This window comes from Curcuma longa, chromosome 5, assembly GCF_044706935.1.
Source record: "Curcuma longa cultivar G26 ecotype Majalengka, Jawa Barat chromosome 5, ITB_CL_G26_1.1, whole genome shotgun sequence".
Taxonomy (NCBI): domain Eukaryota; kingdom Viridiplantae; phylum Streptophyta; class Magnoliopsida; order Zingiberales; family Zingiberaceae; genus Curcuma; species Curcuma longa.
In genome coordinates, this window is record NC_133865.1 from 4,978,198 (window position 1) to 5,002,381 (window position 24,184).

A 24,184-nucleotide genomic window follows, 5' to 3' on the forward strand; every position below is an offset into this window, starting at 1 on the left:
TTCTCCAGTGAGGAATCAGAAGCTGAAATACTTGTTCAAGTTAGTATCTTTAGGCGATCCGATTTGTATTACTAATTGGAACTTGGAAGGATCGTAATTCTCCAGTGAAGTCGTCGTACTCTTACAAGTGTCGGAAGATTAGCTTTACATTCTTACTTGTCACGAAATGGAGTGCTGGAAGCTAACCGTAACTCTTATAAGGTTTCACCAAGGAAAAAAAAACTTTGCTTCAGTGTTCATGTTACAACTAAAAGCTTTATTGTTCTTTAAATTTGGTTTGTTCCTTCTCTCATATGCCTTAAGATTGTATGAGATGGAAAATCTTGTATTTCTAGCATTTTTCTGATACTTAAAGAGCTGATTTTCTAGAGATGATATTATGGAAATGTTTTTTACAACTTGGACAATTTTTGGCTTCAAACAAAAATGTGAAATTAATTTCTTGATTAACTAGATCATGTGGTTTGAAATTTTGATCCTTTGAATTCAACAATGTTATCTTTTAATTCTACAAGTTAAAGACAAATATTATTGTATATAAATAGTTTTGACAATAGGATGTGCTATTATTCCCTTTTTGAACATTCTTCTACTTGATCTTTTTGGGAATATCTTCATGAATGCTCTTTGTGAACTAATTTTATAAATAACCTTGTGCATGATTCCACTGAAAAATGACTATCCAATTAAAATTCTTACTATGACTTTGTTAGTTATATTTTCCTCTTGCTTCTTCTTTGTGTATTGAAGCAATTATTTTAGTAGGATGGGCTGTGTTTTTGTATCATAATGCCTGTTTGCTTTCTTTCTTTCTTTTTTTTTAAAAACTTTTCTTTGTAAATTCTTTTTTTTTCCATGTACTTAACATGTGACCAACTGGACTTTGATGAATTACAAGTATATGCACAGTGAACTCCACTTTGAAGATCAGATCATTCAGTTTCTTTTAAATAGCCTGATAAATATACATTGTTATTAATTTATGGGTGTTATTAAAACATTAAAACCTCATTTTGCATCACTCTATTGGAGGATGCAAGTAGTTTGATTGATTGTTCCCCATAAAATCTTTGTAAAATTCAACAGGATTAAGATACCTCTTGCTGGTTTTGCAAATTCCTAAGTGATAAGTTCATTATCCAGAGGATGTTATGGCTCTACATTTTTACTAAATCTAACTTTGAATTCCTGAATCTTCATATTTGTAATCTGCCCTAAGTTTGCCAGGAACTGTTTTCATGGGTGCACTCTGTTGCTGTCCGTGTCCAGAGGATTTTGATGAATATGCCTACTCAAGCAATCCCATATATCAGCACTGCATATGCTTAAGATATTTCTTTCATCAGCTATTATATGGGGTAATATTATGCATTTCAAATATTGTGTTTGTTATACATAAATACAATTTTCTGAATGAATACTCTAGTATGTGCTAATTTGCTACAGTATTTTATACTATACACGCTTAAGATAGGATGCTTCCTTTCAAGGAGAAGCTATCTTTGTTCCATTCTTCAAAGTGCCTGAGAAAATGAGGAGAAAAGATGCAAAGCTCTATTGCAAATTAAGAAAAGGGGGGAAGTGCAAATTCTGTCACCACAGAAAAAGAGATAGAAGAAACACTTGGAACTCTCAAGTTACTAATTTTAAGAGGGCAGTTGCTTCCTAACTTATAATGCCATTGTAGAGGAACATGTATTAGACTATTGAATTTTGAGATGCAAAGAACTTGCCTACCGAACTATACACCATAAATAAGGAAGAAAATCCAAAAGATCTAGTCCTTCTATCACTGATAAGGTCTTTCCTTAGGCTTCTTTCTATTGGGAATTCCCTGAAGTTCTCATTGAGTTAGACTTTCTCTGATTGAAAGGATTCTTTTACCAATCTTGATTCTTATACCTTCCATGATTCTTTCTTGAGCTAGATGATGAGATATTATTTATATGAGCTGGAAGAAATTGCTAGGTAACAGAGATCTAGTTTCTTTTGATGGCTTTTTATTGTCAACGTGTCTCATATCTTCAACCAATTCTTCTGTTTGATTTGGTATTTATGGGAGTTTGAAAATACTTTTTGTAGTATGGTGCAACATTTCAAAGACTTGATGGCCGTACAACCCCTACCCAAATTCAGACAATAACTTCATCAACAACATCAGTATCGAGGAGTGCTTCTGACAACTCACTGTCTGAGGCTCACCACCATGTTCCCAGACCACCGCCTTATGAAACAGATGCTAGATATTCTCGCTCGCAGCGTGAGGGATTGGTCTCTAGGCGTGAGAAGTCTATGAGCCACATTCAAGAAAATTTACACATTCTTAGAAGAAATGGTAGCAGTTCCACTTTTGAAACCATGGCAAGTATCAGAAAGAGAAATATTGTAGAATCTGATGAAGAGTGTATACATACCCAGAGTGAATCAGAGAAAAACCAATCTGCAAAAGCATGTGGTACGGGTTTTGTTATGCAAAAGTAATTCTTCATAACATTTCAAAATCAAACACTTGAAATTTAACAATTCAAGGATTTGATTGAAATATCAACCATGAACAAAAAGTGCAATGAATTAACATTATGTTTTTCTTTGTTTTTTCTTTGGTTCATTTTGTATGTCTAATCAAGATGATCAGACAAAGTGTACCTGTAATTTGATAGTAATTCCTCTTTCTCTTTCCAAATCCATATTATCTAAGAATTGTTCTTTCATGTCCCTCATTTGTACTGTACCAGTCAACTGCAATAGTTTATCCGCCAAGGTTGACTTTCCATGGTCAATGTGTGCAATTATACAAAAGTTTCTGATATTTGATATAGGAACCTGACCACATAAAGAATAAAACTGGCATCAAATGGAAATTTCACAATTCTTTTTTCTTTAAATGGAAAAAGTAAAAACCAATAAAGTTTCTCTGAACATTGAAACTGGTCAAGTAGGCAATCATTATCTCAGAAGCAAAGCAAACATCAACAACTGTGTGGTAAGTTTTGCAATAAGGGAGCAGAATGCATAGATAAAAGCTTTCTGGTTTCAGCTTATAAGCAGAAAGCATGATAATCTCAGTTAATTTGTTAATTTGGAAGTACAGTTTATGGGAACGAGGTTCAACATTCATGTAAAGAACCATAGGTTAGCAAAATTTTGCAATAAAACTATGCAATGCTAGAATGTTTTCAGCCTTTATATTATCAAAGATGAGCAATTAGAATAAATTACAAACTTAAATTATGGATGCAAGTATTAGAATTCTAAGGGATTGAAACTAAATAAAAATAAAATAAATTATATTTGAAATGCAATTTTATTAATATTAAAGGAAAAAAAGTAAGGAATAAAAAATTCAATAGAAAGAAACTTGTTGAATGGAACTAATAAAAGTTTGTTATATGGCTGAAATTGGTCTGTCTATTTGTTTCCATGCAACGCATACCCAATTGATCTGGGAGAATTAGCATGTAGCTACTGTTCTGATTTTGGAAGTGCAAAATGCTGTATTCTGCCAAAGTGAGATTTGGCACGGACAGAATTGAACCAGGGTTCCTTCTCTGCGGTAGGCTTCATTCACTGTCATGTGGAAGTCGGCATTCACGTTTTGGTAATGCATAAGAAAATTGAGTTTACTGGTTGAAGATAATCCCTTCTTAACCTTGCAAGTCACATGTTCTAATCCTCCAATCATCACATTCTACAACACAATTTCAAAACATTTGATACAACAACTCATGCAATTGCAACCAAAGCATTTGATACAGCGAAGTATTGGGATAACACATTGTTCCAATTCACCATCAAAACAGAATGAACAGATTAACTCCACACATTAGAGCATGCTATCATCACATCTTACCTAAACAACCGGTTGATACAATTGATGCACCTTTTCCTAAATCAATAATTGATACATTTCATTTGATAACCAGAATTTGTTACTCACAACCAAACCTCATCAACATAACTAAACAACAACATCAAATAGGGTTATTCAGATTAAGTTAGTAACTAATAGAACTAAAGAAGAAGTCAATTAAACTAAGTTATGTTAAGATTAAGGTTAAGGTTAAAACACAGGTTAGGAATTAAGGTTAGGTAATATACAATGGCGTTAAGGTGAGTAATTAGGCATTCGGATTCTACTTTACAACATATTTACAGGGAATGGATTTACAGTGAAGGGGGGTTTTTGTTTGATGCAGTAATTGAAATGCAAAATGAGAACAAGAACAAGACAGATCAGTAGAATCATGGAGAGTTTATGGTTTCTTCCCTCTTCCAAATCGGCACAGAACCATCAGAAGCTCCGGTTGGATCACGCCGGACAATGGACCTCACTGGAACAGTCACTCACAGCTTGACACGATCGGAGATGACGCAGGCAATGGAGCTTCACCTCTGCCCTAACACCCTGCTACAATCGCTGCCAGGACATTAGAAACAAAGGATGGAAAACCCCCTTACCTTGACATTTTCCGGGGACGGTGGAAGTCGAAGGCTCACTTGGCTACCAGGATTCATAAACTCTAGTAATTAAGCTGGAAGTCTAGAGTTTGAATCCTGGGGAAGGCAAAAATTCACTGATCAGGGGTGGGAAGTCCTAGTGAGTAACGACACGGCCACGGGTCGTCGATTGACGACATAGGGGTCGCCAGTTGGGCCGCCAATTGGGCCGCCCAAGGGACCACCAAGGGGCCGCCGGTTAGGCCGCCAGTTGGGCCGCCCAAGGGGCCGAGGGACCGGGTCGTTACACACCCTCTACGCCAGGAGTTTGATTACAAACGTAAATTTTCATTGCGATCGTAACCATCATAATGACAGCAATCCTCGTTGTAGAGATATTCTCGCTCCTCCTTGGCACCTGATCCTGGGGGTCCATCAAGTATCCACTTGGGTCTTCTTGTTGTTTCTCTTGTGCCTTCCGTTTCTCCTTCTAGCTCGAAGAGTCGAGGTTATGTTCCAATGCGTCTCTATGCTTTGGTCTTTGCTTCTCGTAATATCGCTTCTCATAAGTTTGGCCAATGATCTCAAATTGTACACCAACAAATACTTATTCTATTAGCAAGATATCGATCGTCGATTACATATAATTGTATAGAGAATTCCAATGAAGTTTATATATATTGTATTTCAGTTGATCCTTCGGCAGTTCAACCTGATCTCTCCCATGCTCCCCGTGAGCGGAGAAATGTTCCCCATCTTCACCATCGCCTCAGCGAAGTCGGCGGCAAAAGTCGCCGGATTGTCGCCATACATCCGCACCAGCCAATCCGTCGGGCCGTTGTTGAAGAGTTCCTGATCGGAGTGCAGAAGCCCCCTACCAGCCATCAGGTTCTGGAAGTAGCCGCCATCGAACATGGTGGGGCTCGTGGCATCCAGCGGCGCAAGATTGTAATCGCCGCCCACACTCTGGCACCCCTGCCGCCGCCAGTAGGCAAAACCGGTGTCGATGTTGCTGTCGTTGTAGATGCGCGCTCGGAAGTTGCTGCAGCGGGCGTTGCCGACGGTGTGGGCGCCGGAGAGCGCCGTCATATCACGCAAGCTGAGCCCTTTGGAAGCGAACATGGACGCGAGGGTGCTGATGCCGGCGGTGGCAGGCGGGAGGTTGGACCCCGCGGCTAACAGGCTAGCCGTCCGCGCGTCCCGCCGACCCTGGGCCACCACCCAGCTCGGTCCCCCCAGCTGGTGTAATTAATTGGTGAATTAATTGATTGATTACATTAAAAGACGACACAATGTAATGGAATCTGAAACAGGTACGTACCAAATTGACTCCATCACGGGCGGCGATGGCGAGAATGTCAGCGCATGAGACGACGGCTCCGCACTGTGAGTCCACTTGCGCCTTGATGGAGTCGATGAGTACGAAGCCGCGCAGGGAGTTGCGATTTGGGGGCGCGTTCTTCTCTCCGACCATGGTCGGCGTGTCGTCGAGGAGGACAGAGGCGTCGCATCCCTGAGAAGAGCGTGACAGATCAGAACATGGTTAAATTTGAAATTAAGTTTTAACTACTGTTCGACTACAGTTGTGCCCATAATTCCAGACTGGAAAGACGATGTACGATTCTTCCCGACGCGAAGCAATAGTAATAATTTGCTCAATCAATCAGGATAAATTGAGTGATTCCTGCTTGAGTTTTAAAACCAATTAGGATCTTCGTTGGTATTAGCATGAACTCAAATTGAAGGCATGTAACCTTAATAAATTAAACATAGAATGTGGAGGCATGTTAGATAGCTAGCTCACGTTGACGAAGCAGTCATGGAAGAAGAGGCGAAGCATGGAAGCGCCGACCGTGGCATCCTGTGCGACCGCCTGCGTCATGACCGTCCGGACGATGCTCTCCAATTTGGGGCAGCTTTGCGCGTAGAATGAAGGCGACAACTGCGCAAGAACCAGCACTACTGCACCACTGCAAGCGAACATGCAGAGCACTGCAGACGCGAAGGTTTGGGAACGCGAGGCCATGATTCATACATTCCAGATGGAGCTTTCACTAATCAAGAGGCAAATATATATAAAAACGAAGCATTGCATCTGTAGATGCAGGTACTACTATTCATACATTGCAGGCTGAAAATTAACATTTACGTACGTTATATTCTTTGTCTTGTTCCTTCTGCATGCCTGCATGCTTCATTTTCTGGCCCCTATAAATACTTACACTCATCTTAATTTGGATCTTTGCAGTAAATCTAGTTGTAAGTAGTTGTCGGCTTCGACCCGTCCATGAGCTTGGACTGATGCTGATAATTGATCGAGCAGACCACATGATCACACATCATTTGACAACTACACTGGACCTAATCTCCTTGTCAAAGCATTTCAATCAATCATGGAAATTAATAGTCTCCTTTTTACTCATTCGATCGGATTCCTCCTCTCCGGAACGCTGCTTCCTAAGTCGAAGTTACGATGAACTGTTGGTTGATCAAACTTGGTGGCCTACGAGGAAATATATATTAGGATTGATCAGTTCTACTAGCGTAGTCATTTTAATACTCAAGTCAAAACTAGACTGCAGCAAGGAAGAAATTCACAGAGATGCGGAAGAGATAAAAGAGAGCATAATGAAGAAGAATTATTTCCACGTGCGAAAAGAAAATCATCATATTTTAGCTTACCTTTATCAGTCCTTATATAGTCGACTGACATTATCGAGCTATTGGCCATGTGTATGAGTTGTTGGAGGTTGAGGTCAATTGAGTTTCTCCAGTCTGAATGGAAAATCACGGGGTGAATATCGAATCGGCCCTACTGCCCAACTATTGAGTTGGCTCAGTTCGAGTAGGATATCGTAGGATGAAATTAACCCAAATACTCAGGAGAGCAAATCTTATACTTTCAGAATGAGACATCTCTTATCAAAGTGCCCGAGCCATCGAACCTGAATGAGTCATTGCTAGCTGCTTGAGTGCACTTGAGTGCCGCAAGGTCCGAGTGGAAAAAGACATCGAGTTTGGAAATCAAATGCTCGACTTTCAAGTTTCATCCAAATGCAAATCACACCTATAAAGAAAATAAGTATGAAAAATTGAAAAAAAAACGAAGAGAAGTTATGAAAACGCCGTCTCTAAAACTTTTATCGAAAAGGAAAATTTTTATTCAAGGATCAAAATGAGCCGAAAATGATTAAATATGCATATAAATAAATCATGAATCAAACCCTAATTTGAAAATTAAAAAATATTCAAAAATTTTAAAATTAAAAAATTATTTATAGTGAAAAATAAATTCAGAGTTGCGAATGAAGTATTAAACGATGTGGGGTAAGTTTAAAAATAGATCGATACGGATAAATCTCATATCAAATAAATATTTTTGAAAAAAAAAATTTGATTAACAATCGATCATGTCCAATTCTGATATCCGAATCGAATCAAAATGATGACCACTCCTCGTACGTCACCCACTCATTAATGTCATAATCGAGTATTATACAAACGAATGTTGAATTGGAATTTAATTTATAGTAAGAAGAATACATATTCATTAAAACAAGAAGCACTATTGGAGAAGGAATCATTAGTGTACGGTGTAGACACATAATCCATGTAGTAGGTGCAGTGCAGTTGTCAAAATCTGATTTTATTTATAAATATGAATTAATTAGGTGGTTGTTCAATAATGATAGATTCAGACAAGGGCCACTCTTGGTTGTTGGCTTTGTTGGAAGAGAATTGTCCAAATGGATCCATTTATATAGTTTAGGTTCGATTAATCAGTTCATCAATTATTGGTAGCTTAAAATCGATCCAATTAGTTTAGCTTTGGTGCGACAACATATATAGATTATATATAGAGTGTCACTTTAAAATTTCCAGTACAGTACTCCTTTAGTTGTTGTGACATCTTTTTCGGATTTGGCCTAGACCTTTACAATAATTTTCACTAAGACTTTGTTGTGAATAGTTGAAATACCATTTTGTGAATGTAACATACTATTCAATCATTAAACAATTGTTTTGATCTTTAATAATGGATCTCTCATGGACAGTTAACTGGAGAAGTGTATTGGGCGTGTAAACTAATTTTATACTACAGAAAGCTGTAATCGATCTTTGACGCAGGAAATGTCATCACTGACAGCAATTCCATCGAATCTTATCACCGACTGGTGTTTCTGATGAGAACTTGCAGATGGATACAAATGCTGCAAAAGGTTGGAACCGTCAATCCAGCGGCCCTCCCACCCCGGCTCCACAAATATAAGGGGGAGTAAATCACGATGAATGCGGGTCCGGCTAGGACATGGTGGTTGAAGGCATTTGAACATGGACAGATATTGATGTTATCGCATTTGCTGCCATGGACCTTCGAACCGTCCACCTCATGCTGCAAGCATCCATGTCATAACCGGCTGACTCCGCCCGTGGGGGCTGCAGATGGATACAAATGCAGCAAAAGGTTGGAACCGCCAACCCAGCGGCCCCCCCACCCCGGCTCCACAGGTATGAGGGGGAGTAAATCACGATGAATGCGGGCCCAACTAGGACATGGTGGTTGAAGGCATTTGAAGATGGATACAAAACGATCACAGGAAATGGAGAGAGAGAGAGAAAAAAAACAGAGGAGACTGCAAGAAGAGGTGGGGAAAAAACAAAGAAGCCAAACTAGCAAAAGCTAAATCCCATTCTCCACTGGAAAGAGAGAGGAAAAGCTGTCGGTCCTCTGCCTACAATGTCCACCTCCACCGCTCCAACCCCCGCTCTACCGCCGCAAAACCCGACCGGATGGATGGACGCCCCCATGTACGCGCGCCTCACGTGCTTCTTCTCCGTCTTCAAGTGCCAAACTGATTCCTACCGCCAGCAAAGTCCCCTTCGTCGGTACCGGAACAGAGCCGCGCTTGCTTCATGCTTCCCTCGATGGCTTCCGTTGCAGGGCCGGGGAGATGGTCCAGCAGCTTGAGTCTCTGGCCACCTTGACCGGAAACGCCAGCATCTGCCTCGGCCGGCACTCCGTCTTCTGCACCCTGGTCCACATCCGCCTTCTACACCGTGGCGGTGGTGATAGCGAGTGGTGCTGTTGCCGCCATAATCTTCCATATGTTTAGTCTAAAGTACAAATGGTAACGAAGGTAAGGGTTGGTGACCACATGGTATGGAGTTTGCAGTAGTAGTCCCGGGCGAGGGGAGACAGGAGGGAGAACTTTTCTTTTTCCGATTTTTTTTTTACCGTATCTTCGCTTGTGCTTGTGGATAAAAAAAAATTAATAACAGAAGTTTGACAGCACAGGGATTATGTGTCATTCCAACGACCTGTGGAAGGAAGGTGCCTTTTTATTTATTGATATATATATATATATATATATACAATTCTGATCTCCCGCGCACCTCTTCTGCGCGACGTTTGCGCGATTCCGAGGTGGCATCCGCGTGGTTCCGCGCGGCGTGGCTGCCAGCGTGGCGAAGCGAGAACCCTAAAAAGTTTCGTCCGAAATTTCTTCGCGCCGAGCTTGTCCCGCTCTAACCTCAAAGTCCCGCTGCCTGCTCTCATCTCGTCTCTCTCTGGCCGCGACTCGCTCTGTCCGCCATCTCGCTCTCTCCGCCATCGCCGTCTTGAACGAGTCCGGCCGTTCGCGCTCTCCTCGCCGTCTTGAACGAGTCCGGCCCTCCGCGATCTACTCGGCGTCGTCGCTGCTGTGCTCAGAGGCCTCTGCTCTCCTCGTCGTCGTTGCTGCTGCGCTCAGAGGGCTCTATTCTTCTCGTCGTCTTGAACGAAGTTGCGGCACTTCGTCTTTGCGCGTCTGGTTCGGTCCTCGCCGTCTTGAAGGAAGCTGCGGTCAGTTCCGGATTGCACGTCCGGTACTCTGCTCTGTTCTACTCTGCTCTGTTCGTCTTTGCGCGTCTGGTTCGGTCCTCGCCGAGGTTAGGGTTTAGGCACCGAAAATTTATTTAACAATGCGGGTGAATTTATTTAACAATGTATCTGACTGCTTTTCTTCCTCTATTGCACGATTCAGCTAAACCCCAAGTAACAGCCTCTACTCTGCTCGCCATAGCCCGTCGCTCTGTCCACCGTTGCCTCAGGTTAGGGTTTGTTTACGAAGTGCATTCTCTTCACAGCATAATACCACCTTTATTTGCTCTTATTCCTATCATAATGACACCATTAATTGGTAGGTTAATTGATTCGGCTAATTATTGTTGATATTGGTGAGAATTTTTTAGAAGTCAACGAATTTTATTAGTTCTGAAATGCTTACTTACTGTATGCGCCAATTTTGAAACTGTGCCTATGTCTATTGGTTTTCTGATGTATTTCTTTATCTTTAAATGTATTCAAAATTATATTTCATTATTCAGATAATCACTATATGACTATACATGTTCTCATGATAAAGCCCTAACATAGAGATAGCATGATAAAGCCTTAACATAGATATAGCAATGTGAGAGTATAATTAATTCCTGATAAACTCAATTTTAATATACTCGTCTCTCAAATTGGTATGTCAAAGCATGTGACATGAAATGTCAAGTAAGTCACCACAAGAGGAACATAATATTTACACCTAGGTAAAACAAAACTATTGGAAAAGATAACCATTTGAAGATATATAATACTACTTGATCCTTTGCTAGACTTACCAAAATAAGAACATGGATTTTCTCTGTTGAGGTTTTCATTGAAGATGGAATATGTAGCAACTTGGTCTCTTTTATCTATTACTTGTGTGTATTGAAAAATGGTTTACCATTTCATGTCTCAACTTTCATTGCAAAAATTTCATTCTTTTTAAAATTATAGTGGTAGATTGATTGAGAAAATAAAATTAACATTTATCTTTATTGTTGCATGTTCTAACAACATGCTTTAAAATTCAATGTTGAAAGGATTTGAATGATTATGAATATATATAATCTTTCTTGGTCAATGTTCATTCAGTTTTAAGATGGTTGTCGTCTTATTGCCTTTTGTTGCTATACTTTCAGAAGCAAATCTCTGACTAATTTATCATGTGTGATTATTGATTTGTCAGGCCAGAAAGCAAGAAGGGACGTGCTTAAAGGATGTTACTGAAAATGTGCTTAGAGAAGATATCTGCTCAGAGGATTTCCCATTTTCTGAAAATGTGCTTGATACCTTATGTCATGTTATTGTGTAAACTTTTGGCAACGTGTATTATTCAGTTCATGTCTTGCGAAACAGATGCATGCACTACTTTTTAAAGAAGATCATTGTATATGAATTAAGATATTGCAGTTCATATTGTATCTGAAAGTTTTGACTCAAATGGTTCAGTTCATATTGTATCTGATAGTTCTAATGTGTATTGTGATAGTTCTCATGTGTGTATTTTGTTCTGGAAGTTATATCAAATTATTGTTATATCTGTATTGTGTATTAAGTTCATATTGTTCTGAATGTTCTGAATGTTTGGCTGCTTATTACTCTCATCCATAACTTGTATTTGGATAGATGCATGCACAAAAAAACATTTTGACTCCATTGATATTAATAAACAGTCGACTGATTCAATTAATTGTGGTGACTTGATTGATCCTTAAAAACAGTCGACTGATTATGCATTGACTCGACTGGTTGTTTAAAACAGTCGACTGATTCATTTTGGGAAGCAAACAACATTGTTTTGACTCGACTGATCCTTTAAATCCTTTAAGGACATTGAGAAAAACTAACAAAATTTGTCAAATAGAATAACTCAAATCTGATTTCAACTTCAATACACCATTTATAATAACTTAAATATAACAAGTTACATTGATACCACACTTACAACAACTGAAATACACTTTGATAACAACTTAGAATAACATATCTAATTATCACTACTTATTTCTAGAGAATCTAATTGTTGCTTAATTTCTTCTAATGCATCTTTCATCTTAGCAATTTGATAAGCTCTTGAAGTTGGCCTTGAACTTGAAGTTGCCCTTGAACTTGAAGTTTCCACTCGATGTAGCTTTTTTATTCAAATGCATTTGATAAGCTCTTTCTGCCTCCTCTCTATTTTTGTAAGATTGGTATATAGCACCTCGAAAGCCTATAACTTGAGAGGATGTTTCTAGCCACGTGTCATAAATGCCTGGTTCCCGTCCAACAAAGACTACATATGTTTTTCCCTACATTAAAACAACTATCAGAATCTTATATAAATAAATTATTAAAACTTAAAAATAAATAACATACCATTTTGAAATGTCCAAGTACTGATTAACAAATTTCCTGCAATAAAAATTGACAAATGACAAATAATAGACTCAATTGATGGATCTCACAAAAATTATTGCAACATGATCTTAACTCATATAATGACTAAAGCATGGTGTCAAAATAATCGCATCTGTGGTGTTTTATAAATCTGCTAATCAGAGCTAAGCTTGTGATGCATTTGGATCAGAAAACTTATTCACATCTAAATCTACAGTTCTGCTCAGATCTATCCAACTAAAATGTAGAAGCATAAGTAGGATTTTCTTACAAGTAAAATTATAATGAGCCATTGAATTGTCCATGTTTTACTAGGGTTGGTAAAGTAGAAGCATAATCATCAATTTCTTGATGAACTAGAAAATAAACCAACATCACAATTGAAAATCGATTTACAGATAAATTGGTTCTACTAAGTTTCAGCTGCAAACTAATAGTTTCAAGAACATCTTAGCCTTATGTTCATCAAAAGCAAACTAATAGTTTCAAGAACATCTTAGCCTTATGTACAAAAGCAAAGGAATAACAAGTCAAACTATAGTTAGAAAGTAAATCAAAAATGAAATATATCTGGACATGAAACAACTTAGCCTTATGTTCATCAAAGTAAACAATATCCATTAAACCCTTCTTGGTGATCCAGTTAACAGATAAACCACTATGAATCCAATATGGTGATGTTCCATTAAACCCTTCTTCCATTGAATTTCCTCTATAAATTTCTTACAGAATCTGCAAGCAAGATTAGTAGCTGCAAATATCGATTTTTTTCTATAATAGAAAAGGGCAGAGTGAACTATCTATCTGTTACCAAAGAAATGAGGCGCTTTTTAGCCCTAACTGGCACTATGAATCCAATCCTGCGAAGGATGTCACGAGAAGAGGGCTTTAGTTAGGGAAAATGAAAGAATGGAGCTCGAGCGAGGAAGACGCGTGGATGCTGGTCTTGCCGGATGCCAATCTTGAAAACCAAACGATTTACAAGAGGTGAGCAGTGCGCCGGCGGCGCAGACGTAGTCTTGCAGAGGCGTCGCGAAGGAGGCACGACGGCGAGCGACGCGATGGGCGAGCAGAGCGTCACCGTCGGACGCGCAGAAGCACGACGACGAGCAGAGCGTGAGAGCACGACGGCGAACGGCGGCGCGAGCGAGAGAGACGGGGTAGAGGCGACGGGCCGAACGCAGCGGCGCGAGCGAGAGGCGGGGTAGAGGCGAGGGGGCGAACGCAGCGGCTCGGAGATAGATCTAGGGTTTTTGTTTTCCGCTTCCAGCCACGTCGGATGGCAGACTCCGCTCCCAGCCACGTCGGCAGACTCCGCGCGATGCCAGTTCAGCGTCGCGGAAACGGTGCGCAGCGAACGGTGCGCAGGAGAACACTCCTCTATATATATATATATATATATGGCGGACGACGGCAGGAGCGCCGCCTCCCAGGGGCGGCGGAGAGAACTCGCAGATCGTGTCGCCATCTCCATTTCCCTTCCTCCTCCTCCTCCTCCTCCTCGAATCAATCGCAATCCATGGAAAACAACGCCACCAGAACTCCGGCGATTCATAGAGCATTTCTTAAATCCGCCGCCTCAATGTCTTCCACCACTGATGTGATCTCTCCCAGCTCCAACGAAGTTCACTGCCACAATCCTCACGCCATTTTAATGGAGCTCGAGCTCTGTTTACAGATAGAAAGGGGAACGAAAAAAAGTCACTTTTTTGGCGCTTTAATCCTCCAGTTTCTCTTAAGAGCATCTGTAATGCTCCTGCGTTATAACACCATTAATATTAATAAAAAAAATAAAAAGGTGGGCCAGGCAGGAGCTGATCCACCCACTGCAGCATTAACGCGTTAACAAGTTTGAACGCGTTCAGTGTGGCTGCCATTGCCACATGGGCAAGCACGGCTGACTCATCCTCTCTCTCTTCGTTATTAACGAACCATTAACATGCATTGCAGATGCTCTTATGGATTAATTAGACTGAAGTGAGAGAGAATAAAGGAACATTGCAGCCATGGAGGATTATATTAGGGCATTTTCAGAGCTAGGGAGTGTTACCTGCAATGATTCTGTAGTTGGATCATTATCTTGTGAATCTTATCTGCGATAGTGTGAGATTTGTTCTTGCCATTTTTGTGTTTTTGGTGATCTCTACTGTTCTGTGTGGCCATGGTGGCACTTGGCATCAGATTCACTTGGAAAGAAGCTCTCGGTGAGAAAAAGGAGAAGAACCAAATGGTAAAAAAAGTTGATTAAGTTTCACAACAAAAAGATACTCATCCAAATTGATGCTTTTGGAAGCTAGAGAAAGATTTTATTTTTGATGGTAATTCAGATATATAACTCTTCGAACTGATTAATTTTAAAAATGATCGATTCAGTCCCATAAAAATATTTCATTATTCACTTAAGTAAATTGAGAAGCATTAACGATGTGTTGCAAAGTGGTTAATTAGGCAATGCGAGATTATTATGAACATGCATATTAATAAAAAAGATTTAAATAATAATTATAAAAAAAAGAATAACATTTATTTAAATATAATAGAAAAATTAAATCTAATGGTAGAGAAGGATTTTTTTATTAGGATTAAAATTTGATTATTATTATTAGGTCATGTATGCTAATTTTCTTTTTAATATAAATTTTAAAATTATATATTGATATTGATAGTGATATAAGATTTTATTTGTTTCACTCAAAAAATTTAATATGAAAATATTATTTAAATATTTTTGATACTTGATGCAATTCAAAAGTCAATACAAAATACACATATTTAAAGGAATAACTTTTTGAAACAAATAAATATTATTTTTTAAAAAATATGTATATATTTAAACATTTTTATTTTAAAGTTTTTTAGAATATTTTTATTATTTGGTGTCTAACACACTAAGATCTCCGGTTCGAATCCGGTCGACCTCAATTTTTAAATGGGCCGTTTGTAACTGCCCATGCATGATCCTGAATTATGAATTGATTTAACTAATGTGATATGGAAATTTTCCATTTTGCCATCGGAAGTTTACCTTTTAAAAATGCTCCTCGTAATGGGGGTTTGTTAAAAAATAATAAATTGAGATGCCAAAATGAAAACTTTCATTTTCACGAGGAAAACAGTATTGTATTATATGGAAATAAATCTTTTTTGTGGAAATATGAACAAATCTATTACGCTCAAAATCCGGAGAAAGTCAACAAAGATTATCTCTTCCTCTCAAATAAAAAATATAAATTTATTTATTTATTTATTTATTTATTTATTGTGTAATATGAGCTTGGAGCGTTGACCAAAGGAAGAGCCACGTCATTCAATTTGTTGTATTAGTAACATAACATTATAATAACTTATAGAACTTATTTCTAACTTGTAAAACTACCTCCTTTTACTCGAATAGTGTAATAATATTATGGTAGTTTTGATTAAAACTATTATAATGTAAAATAATTTTATCAAAATTACATAATAGGGAGTAATTTGGATAAAATTATTATAATCTAGCGGACCTACGCTTTTATAACGCAGCTTATAGAGTTGTCAGATGAATCAGTTCATGGCAAGGTGGATGGCCCATCAAAAATTCATCATCTGGTAGGGATGGTCGGACCGACCACTATTTTGGCAGACTGAAAAATCCTCAATTCAGTCTAACTCAGGTTAAGTTGTAGGTTGGCGGATGGTTCTAAATGTTAGAACCGATAAAATCAAAATATCTTCACAATGACATAATATTGTCCACTTTGGGCCTAAGCCCTCATGGATTTGTTCTTGGGCTCTCCCCAAAAGGCCTCATGCCAATAGAGATATCTTTCATCCTATGTTTGCACCATTGCAACCCAACAATCCTCCCCTCAAACAAAGGATCACAGGCCCTCCTCAAACGGAAAGCCTCTGTTTGATGTCCGAATCCTTGACCCACCAGGACTTTCTGCCCCTCGATTCACCCGACCTACGACCTCCTACCTAGTCGCAACTAGGACTTTTTGCCTGGTGTCTGGTTCTCTTTATTCAAACATAGGAACACCCACTTCCTTTGTTTAAGGTTTAACCTACATAGTTAGATCTGGATAATGGCTCTTCCGGCGGTTAGTCCGGTGAAGAGCTAGCGGTCTCGCTCTGATACCACTTGTTAGAACCGATGGAATCAAAATATATTCACAATGACATAATATTGTCCACTTTGGACCTAAGCTCTCATAGATTTGTTCTTGGACTCTCCCCAAAAGGCCTCATGCCAATGGAGATATTTTTTCATCCTTTTAAATCCATGATCTTTTTCATGTATTTTAGATGTGAGACTATGTTTGCACCCTTACAATCCAACACAAAAAGTCAACCAAAAAAATTAAAAAATATATTAAAAATTTTAAATTACAGATTAGTCAGGCTAGCCTACAAGCTAATTGACTTTTCCATTTTAATTTTGAGTTTTGAAAAAAAATTCTCAATCCATGGATCAACTTGAGCCCATCATCAGGCTAGCTTGCTTGGAGCCACAACTTGTGTAGGTTGGTTCATTTAGGCTCGTTTTTAAATGAGTTGATAAAATTTCAACTCAACTCATGGGTCAACTTAAACCCTCCCTCGGCTGGCCCTCATGGAATCACAACCTGTGTGGGTCGGCTTATTTAGACTCATTTTAAAATAAGTTGATAAAATTTCAACTAATTAATCCACGGCCAACCCAAGCTCTCCCGGGATTGGTCTCCCTAGAGTTGCAACTTGTGCAATTTGGCTCATTTAGACGATTGATAAAATATTAACTCAACTCACGGTTCAACTTGAGCCCTCCCTTGGGTTGACCCGCCTAGAGTCGCAACTTGTAGAGTTGGCTCATTTAAATACGTTTTAAAATGAATTGATAAAATTTTAACTAAATTTTCTTAAATTGTTTAGCTAGCGGGATAGGTTAATCCGATGAGTTTAATTTAAATTGACGGCTCTAGTAATATGAAATAAATTCTTTTTAGATGGAAGAGGTGATACTAAAAGTGGAGTCTTAGCTCAGGGATAAAATTATTATCGTGTGATCTTATGAGAATTTGAGTCGTAAAAATAGTCTTTTATCATATAAAATAAAATTATGTATAATAAATCTTTTATTGAGATCCGTATTAATAAGAGTTTCAATTCACCAAATTATCCTTTATAAAAGAAATGATATTAAATATTTGAGAAATAACCAATAAGAATAATCAAAAGGTAACAATTTTACCGAAATTATCACAATATATATTTTCTTCTCTTTTCTTTTTACAATTAGGATGACTTATTTTATAGAAATTCATAAAGACTAAAATTGCTATTATTGCAAAACTAACAGCTTTTATATGACAATTCGTTAAAGGATTTAATTTTAGATAATTGAGTTAGTTGATCGACATTTAAGTTTACAATATAATTAATAATAAGATATCTAAGTTTGAACATGAAATCGGCCTTTTAAACTCATGCATTAAACAAGCCTATCTATCTACCAATTCTAAATAACTAAATAAATAAAAATAATTCAATATCACTAAAACAAACACATCCCGACATATATTTACCTAACGGTTTGTTTCCTTTAAGTTGGTAACAAGAAGCAAAGGTGAAGCTTTGCCACCCAAAGCCTAATTAAGTTAAGATTTATTCGATAGATAAATCAACAGAAAAGATCGTTAAACTAATACCTTAAATAAAGAAGTTAGGATTACACTAATATATATATAGTCGATATCAAGGACAGATCTAGAAATTACTATTTGAATATATGGCTTGAGCCTAATATAATAAATTATATATTATTATTAAAATATATATAATGAGGAGATTAGGTTAAATCAAACGTTATGTAAAATAATTCTCTTAGGCATTTATCTAAAATTTCTATAGACAATAAAGAAAGTTATAAGCATGGTGTTGTAATATAAACTCGGCTAGAAGACAATAAACGACACTTCTCATCCATTTAACAAATCCCATCAGTTTCACCTTTTAGTCATCAATTACTTTTATTTTAATTAACTCATCAAAAAAAATATTTTTTTAATAACAAAATATTAAAAGGGAAAAAAAAAAAGAAGAAACAAATGCCATGAAACACGTCGTTAATTAATGAAGGCGTCGTGACAAAGACCACCTCCCTCCGGCACGTGATCTCGCCCGGGAAACACGTGACCTGCATGCAGGCTTCGCACGCATCTTCCACTTCTTTTTTCTCTTCTTTTTTGTTCTTTACGTTACGTGCGTAATTATTATTTTTTAATTAATTAATTAATTGGAATTTATTTAACTGAAATAATTAAATGGGAAATTTCAAATTTTTCGAGCATCCGTAAGGATCGGAAGCTCGAAAAATTCTGCAGCCGGCCTGGTTGAAAAAATTGAGCCCCTGTTGAAAAATTAGTCTGGATCCGCCACTGCATTTAGGGGACAATGTCTGCAAACTTAATAACTGTCTTATGACTCGAGCATGCGTATTATTCTTGTCCTTTAGTCGAGAATGAAAACTCATAGGGATAAAGGTCTGACAATCTAGTAACTGTCCTGATCTTGTGACAGAGCTCGCACGCTTGAGCGTTTTGCTACTAGGTGTGGTCAGGTTGCCTTTTGGTAGGGAGGTACCAGAGAAGGACCACGTTGGAGTGGCATAGAGCGATTGGGTTTGCTGAGGCGGAGTCAATTGAGATCGAGAAAGAGACTGAGCAGCTGAGTAGATTAGAGCCGATAACAACATAGGGCAGCCTAGGATTGGACTGAGCATATGGGTGAGTAAGTAGGGTAACTGAGTCTGTATCCTAGTAGTTGAGACAGCCGAATGTCAAGTGGCCGGGACAGTCGAGTGTCGAGACAGTCGAGTGTCAAGTAACCGAGTGGTCAAGTGAGTGAAATCGTAATTACATCGGTGGCATTTGACCGTTGATCCATAGATTTGCCCGGCTAAATTGATTATTAACTTTTATTTTACCACGTAAACAATGAATGCTTTTGTGCTCCCAAATAAACTGAGCACGTAACAATGTGAAAACACGTACGTACTCATAAAAAATTATTTTGATATTTTACCTAATAATTTTGTTTTCATCTGCATCATCATCTCAGCTACAATGCCACCATCATGTTCCTTCTTCTAGTGCCCAATGTTGGCCAAGTAGCCTATGGATTCTTTCATCATGATTAACTCGTTGATATTGATTTTATAACAAGCTAGCTATCATAATTGTTAGTATTTTTTTTTTACACAATGCTAATCCTAATCCTTTTCGTATACCACACTTAATTAGCTGGTGAAACTTTTGCCGTTACTTTACCAGTTTTCCTGGAGGAGCGACAATGGCGCAAAGCCCCAAATTAAGGCCATCCATCAAGACATACACATGTTCACATTGTAGCGAGTGTGGGAGGGACGTCCTCATGCAGTGCCTGACGGGGGATCGGCTTTTTGTGCTTGTCTTTTGCTCTTCCCACTCGGCGGCTTCCCTTCGTTCGATCGCTTCTATAGCTAATAGCTCTCTTTACTTTACTAGGTTTGAAACTAGGCGCCGATCGAGAAGGACAGCCGGCGTTTAGCTAGATACGCATTCTACGTGAAACCGATCGAGAAAAATCGAAGCGTAGGGGTGTGTCGTGTGTGTGTGCGTGGTGGCGGACACTTTTACTACGCGGAATGGACACAGGAAGCGAAGTTATTTAGGGGGAGAGAATTAGCCTGCAGGGTCACCGGCCGGCCTCCTTCCCTTCTCAAGTTTTCCAGCTTGGTCATCGTCTTGCAATCGCATGTCTTAGCTTTGTCTTCCTCCGTGACTCAGGAGAAACGAAACAAATTAGGATGAGAAGGATGCTTAAGAAATATTATCAACCAGATTTCTTAGGAAAGACTTATTGGTGTGAATGAAGTCTAAAATTTTACTTATATTTCACTCTAGTATTTTCTTGAACTTTATATCTTTTGAGTCTTTAATATCATTGATACTTTTTATTCCGATTAAATATCGTGAATGATTAAATTATCAATTAACGAAACAAAACTATCCGACATGTGCATTCTACTGAGGTAGTCTATATATGAAGACGATGAAAAAGATCAATGGAAGATTAGATTGATGTCATAGAGTTTTGATATACTATTTTAATGTTCAAATTAAGATAACATTTGAGAGGAAAAAAAATGAAATCACAAAAAATATTCCTTTTTGCACGTACCTTTTCTAGAGTTTATATAGTTGTTAGAAGAGAATCTCTTAGTCAACCGAAACAACATCATTATAGAAACTTATGAGAAGATCAGATCCGACAATCGTTGTTGTTCCGTCTTTCTATCTTTCTTCGACGTCACATACCAATAAGAAGATATTTAGGAGATCAAGTTTGACAATCTCATAATCGTTCCTCTATTCTTAGATCGTCATGTGTTCGGAAATATTTGTAATCACTATATGTCCGTGATCTAATTCGTATGGGGCATAGATCTATATCTTTATTTGTAATCACTATATATCCGGGGCATAGATCTATATCTTAAAAATGCAGGGAATCAAGGTCTGAGTATGAGATTGAGATGGAGTTCGATACTAACAAATAATTTCTTTACCCATCAAGATTTTCCATAACTCTAATTGCTCTTATTGTTCTATAGAGTCATGAATGACATCCTTAACATGATACAACACGATGATAAATGATAGAATATTTTTCTCAAATAATTAAAATTTAAAATTTACACAACACATTTAGATGATATTTGAACAATTAATTATAGTAACAATTAATTAGTAACATGAGAAATCATTTCGTTTTCTGATTTATTTACTCAATGTGTAGAAAAAATGAGAAATCATTTCGTTTTCTGAATGTGTAAAATAAAATTGGAATATACATCCAAAGATTAATTGATAATTGGTTCGTAAGATTCAAATATCTTGTAAAAAAATAGGGACACCCTTGGCACCATCCATTAAGCCGACAAGTTTGTTTGTTAGCTAGAATATACGGCGAAAATAAAATTATATTCGATAGCCGATATATCAAGTTAAAGTTTTAATTATTTGAGAAGAAGTGGGACTCTTAGGTGGACTATGAGGTCGTGCATGAAGACGAAGGTGAGGACGTCGAGGATGAGGTTGTCGGGAAGGACAAGGAGCTAGGGTTATAGACATTGATGAAAGGCAGCTAGGGAATGTCTTAATCATACATCTTAATTATATTTCTAATATTAAAAAACAAAATTCCTTATCTCGAGGAGGAATATATGGCAGGGTTCTTTAGTGGCGTCTAAATAATATGTTTGATTAAATAATATGCTTGATTAAAGAAATTGGTTTAGGTGGTTTATTGATCATTAAATTGTTAAAGTTAATTTTGATTAGATATTGAAAAAATTTTTTTCAAATGATTCTCAAATGATTAATTAAGTGACAATTTTTTAGGGACAATATAAATTGTACATAATTTTATATGTACTAAAAGACATATTTTGATCTTCAAAACATAACTGTTGATTATAACAGAATACACTTAATAAGATCATGATAAAGATTTAAATCGTACAATGAAATCAGGACAAATATATGTTGTTAAAAGAATTCGAATTTATCATTTCAGACAACATTGTAATTTTTTCACTCAATTAAGACTCTTCAACGCTAATTGATGGTTAAATTTACTCTCTAGCTCACAAAATAATAGATTTTATTTTTTTTATAAAAAATATAATTTTATACAAATAAGATTAAATTGATTATCATAGGACAGATGTTAATGATAAAAATTAAATTTTCGATGAAATTAAAAAATATTTTATAATTAATTATCTTTTTTTGATTATTTTTATATTAGATGATATTATGTAGATTTAAATTTTATTATTAATGATATAATATTATCAATAATAAAATTCTTCACTATTAGAATGGCTGGTGGTACGTACTGTCACTTCGTCGTCTTCCTTGGAACACTCATAATTACATGGATCGATTGTAATCAGACTGCAACTTTGCATGGAAGAGGCTCATCCAGACCAGAGAGAGAGGAAGCAGATACCTTCAAATCTGAGCTTTCAATGCATCGCAGTGCCTACGCTACGTAGCTTATTGGATAATGCGAGATGAGCATTTATTGCGAGGAATAATTGTCCTCCCACCTTCGTCCTGATCCTGGTCCTTCTCTGTTTATATAATCAACAGCTGCAGCAGTGGGGATGTGACTAGTGAGTGAGAAAGCCATGGAGCTTGACGAGCAGAGCTTCTTGGACGAGCTGCTCTCCTTCCGTAGCGATGCATGGGAAGGCCCCTTCTTCGCGCCTGCTCAAGCAGACACCGCCGCCTTCGACTGTTTCCCTCAGAGCGCCGCCGCGCTCCTCCCGCCCTGTGCCGGTGTGTCGGTGGACGCCGACTGCCAGTATGGCTACTTCAGCGGCGTCCACTGCCCGACCGACGCTGCGTATTCTGGCGCACCGGAGGTCCAGCACTCCTCGTCCGTCCGGTCGGCGCTCGACGCCACCGAGCTCGGCAAGAGCGCGTGCAAGTTGGAGGTGCCGCCGTCGGAGTTCGGGCTGAGGAAGGCGAGGAAGAAGAAACTCGAAGGTGTGCCGTCGAAGAATTTAATGGCGGAGCGGCGGAGGAGGAAGAGGCTCAATGACCGGCTCTCGATGCTCAGATCCATCGTCCCTAAGATTAGCAAGGTGGAGTGCTTTTTCTTAGTTTAATTTTACCCAGACGCCCCTCAAATGTTCGATTAAATGCCCATGAGAAACAAATGTACTGTATTCACCAGATGGACAGGACGTCCATTCTCGGGGACACCATCGATTACGTGAAGGAGCTGCTCGATAAGCTCAAGCGCTTGCAAGAAGAGATCGATCTCACTCCGGAGCCAGCCAATCTACTGAGCATCTTAAACTCGAAAGAGGTTTCGGTGAGTCTCTATCTAAAACTGCATCCTTTTGGCTTTGATGTCGATGGATCCTACGAACTAATAATCTTCTAGTTCGAGGTGGAAAGAAGGGCCGACGATACACGAATTGGAATCTGCTGCGCCGCCAAGCCAGGCCTCCTGCTGTCGACGCTGAGCACCCTGGAAGTGCTTGGACTGGAGATCCAACAATGTGTGCTGAGCTGCTTCAACGACTTCGGAATGCAGGCATCTTGCTCCGAGGTACATTTGCATTATGTAGTCGACACATTAAGCTAAACTTTTATCCTATTGCCTTGATTTCACGAGGTGATCGGGTCGAGCTTGTAGGAGACGGATCAGAGGACAGTTAATAGCTCTGAAGACATCAAGAAGGCACTGCTAAAAAATGCAGGTTACGGAGGAAGATGCCTGTAAGAGTAGACCTGATATAAGGAACTAAATAACTAGACTTTGGCAGTTCATGAGTTTACAGATGAACCAAAGAAACGTTTGCCCTGTTGCTCGAATTTACAGAAGTTCATCTGCTTCAATGTGTTAACGAGGGTTAATTAATCTAATGCAGAGTCCTTAGCGATCATGGAAATTTTATTGAATTTTTAATCTCGAGAAATTTTCTTTTTC

At 38.3% G+C, this 24,184-nt stretch overlaps 3 protein-coding genes and 1 long non-coding RNA gene across 4 annotated transcripts; 2 read left to right on the forward strand and 2 right to left on the reverse strand.

Annotated features, from left to right (window-relative positions):
* The first annotated feature begins 557 nt into the window (after positions 1-557).
* On the forward strand, positions 558-2,650 carry LOC141829687 (E3 ubiquitin-protein ligase At3g02290-like). Its single transcript, XM_074717211.1, has 2 exons — positions 558-1,358; positions 2,083-2,650. The coding sequence occupies exons 1-2, from the start codon at positions 1,239-1,241 to the stop codon at positions 2,479-2,481; spliced, it is 519 nt and encodes a 172-aa protein (XP_074573312.1). The 5' UTR covers positions 558-1,238; the 3' UTR covers positions 2,482-2,650.
* Positions 2,651-5,061: 2,411 nt separating this feature from the next.
* On the reverse strand, positions 5,062-6,465 carry LOC141828917 (peroxidase P7-like). Its single transcript, XM_074716307.1, has 3 exons — positions 6,242-6,465; positions 5,759-5,950; positions 5,062-5,676 (listed from the first exon to the last, which is right to left on the reverse strand). The coding sequence occupies exons 1-3, from the start codon at positions 6,461-6,463 to the stop codon at positions 5,125-5,127; spliced, it is 966 nt and encodes a 321-aa protein (XP_074572408.1). The 5' UTR covers positions 6,464-6,465; the 3' UTR covers positions 5,062-5,124.
* A 5,770-nt stretch (positions 6,466-12,235) lies between these two features.
* On the reverse strand, positions 12,236-13,872 carry LOC141830159 (uncharacterized). Its single transcript, XR_012601926.1, has 3 exons — positions 13,485-13,872; positions 12,653-13,405; positions 12,236-12,585 (listed from the first exon to the last, which is right to left on the reverse strand). It is a non-coding gene; the product is annotated as an uncharacterized LOC141830159 (long non-coding RNA).
* An 8,999-nt stretch (positions 13,873-22,871) lies between these two features.
* On the forward strand, positions 22,872-24,184 carry LOC141830003 (transcription factor bHLH93-like). Its single transcript, XM_074717472.1, has 4 exons — positions 22,872-23,330; positions 23,423-23,563; positions 23,636-23,803; positions 23,891-24,184. The coding sequence occupies exons 1-4, from the start codon at positions 22,872-22,874 to the stop codon at positions 23,975-23,977; spliced, it is 855 nt and encodes a 284-aa protein (XP_074573573.1). The 3' UTR covers positions 23,978-24,184.

Excerpts from the sequence above, each read along its gene's own strand:
- LOC141829687 (XM_074717211.1), top strand. The coding sequence starts at position 1,239 with ATGGGTGCACTCTGTTGCTGTCCGTGTCCAGAGGATTTTGATGAATAT. Across the intron at positions 1,359-2,082 it reads TTCATCAGCTATTATATGGG|TATGGTGCAACATTTCAAAG; the intron begins GTAATATTATGC and ends TACTTTTTGTAG.
- LOC141830003 (XM_074717472.1), top strand. The coding sequence starts at position 22,872 with ATGGAGCTTGACGAGCAGAGCTTCTTGGACGAGCTGCTCTCCTTCCGT. Across the intron at positions 23,331-23,422 it reads TCGTCCCTAAGATTAGCAAG|ATGGACAGGACGTCCATTCT; the intron begins GTGGAGTGCTTT and ends TGTATTCACCAG. Across the intron at positions 23,564-23,635 it reads TAAACTCGAAAGAGGTTTCG|TTCGAGGTGGAAAGAAGGGC; the intron begins GTGAGTCTCTAT and ends ATAATCTTCTAG.
- LOC141828917 (XM_074716307.1), bottom strand. The coding sequence starts at position 6,463 with ATGGCCTCGCGTTCCCAAACCTTCGCGTCTGCAGTGCTCTGCATGTTC. Across the intron at positions 5,951-6,241 it reads TCCATGACTGCTTCGTCAAC|GGATGCGACGCCTCTGTCCT; the intron begins GTGAGCTAGCTA and ends CGCTCTTCTCAG. Across the intron at positions 5,677-5,758 it reads CCCGTGATGGAGTCAATTTG|CTGGGGGGACCGAGCTGGGT; the intron begins GTACGTACCTGT and ends TAATTACACCAG.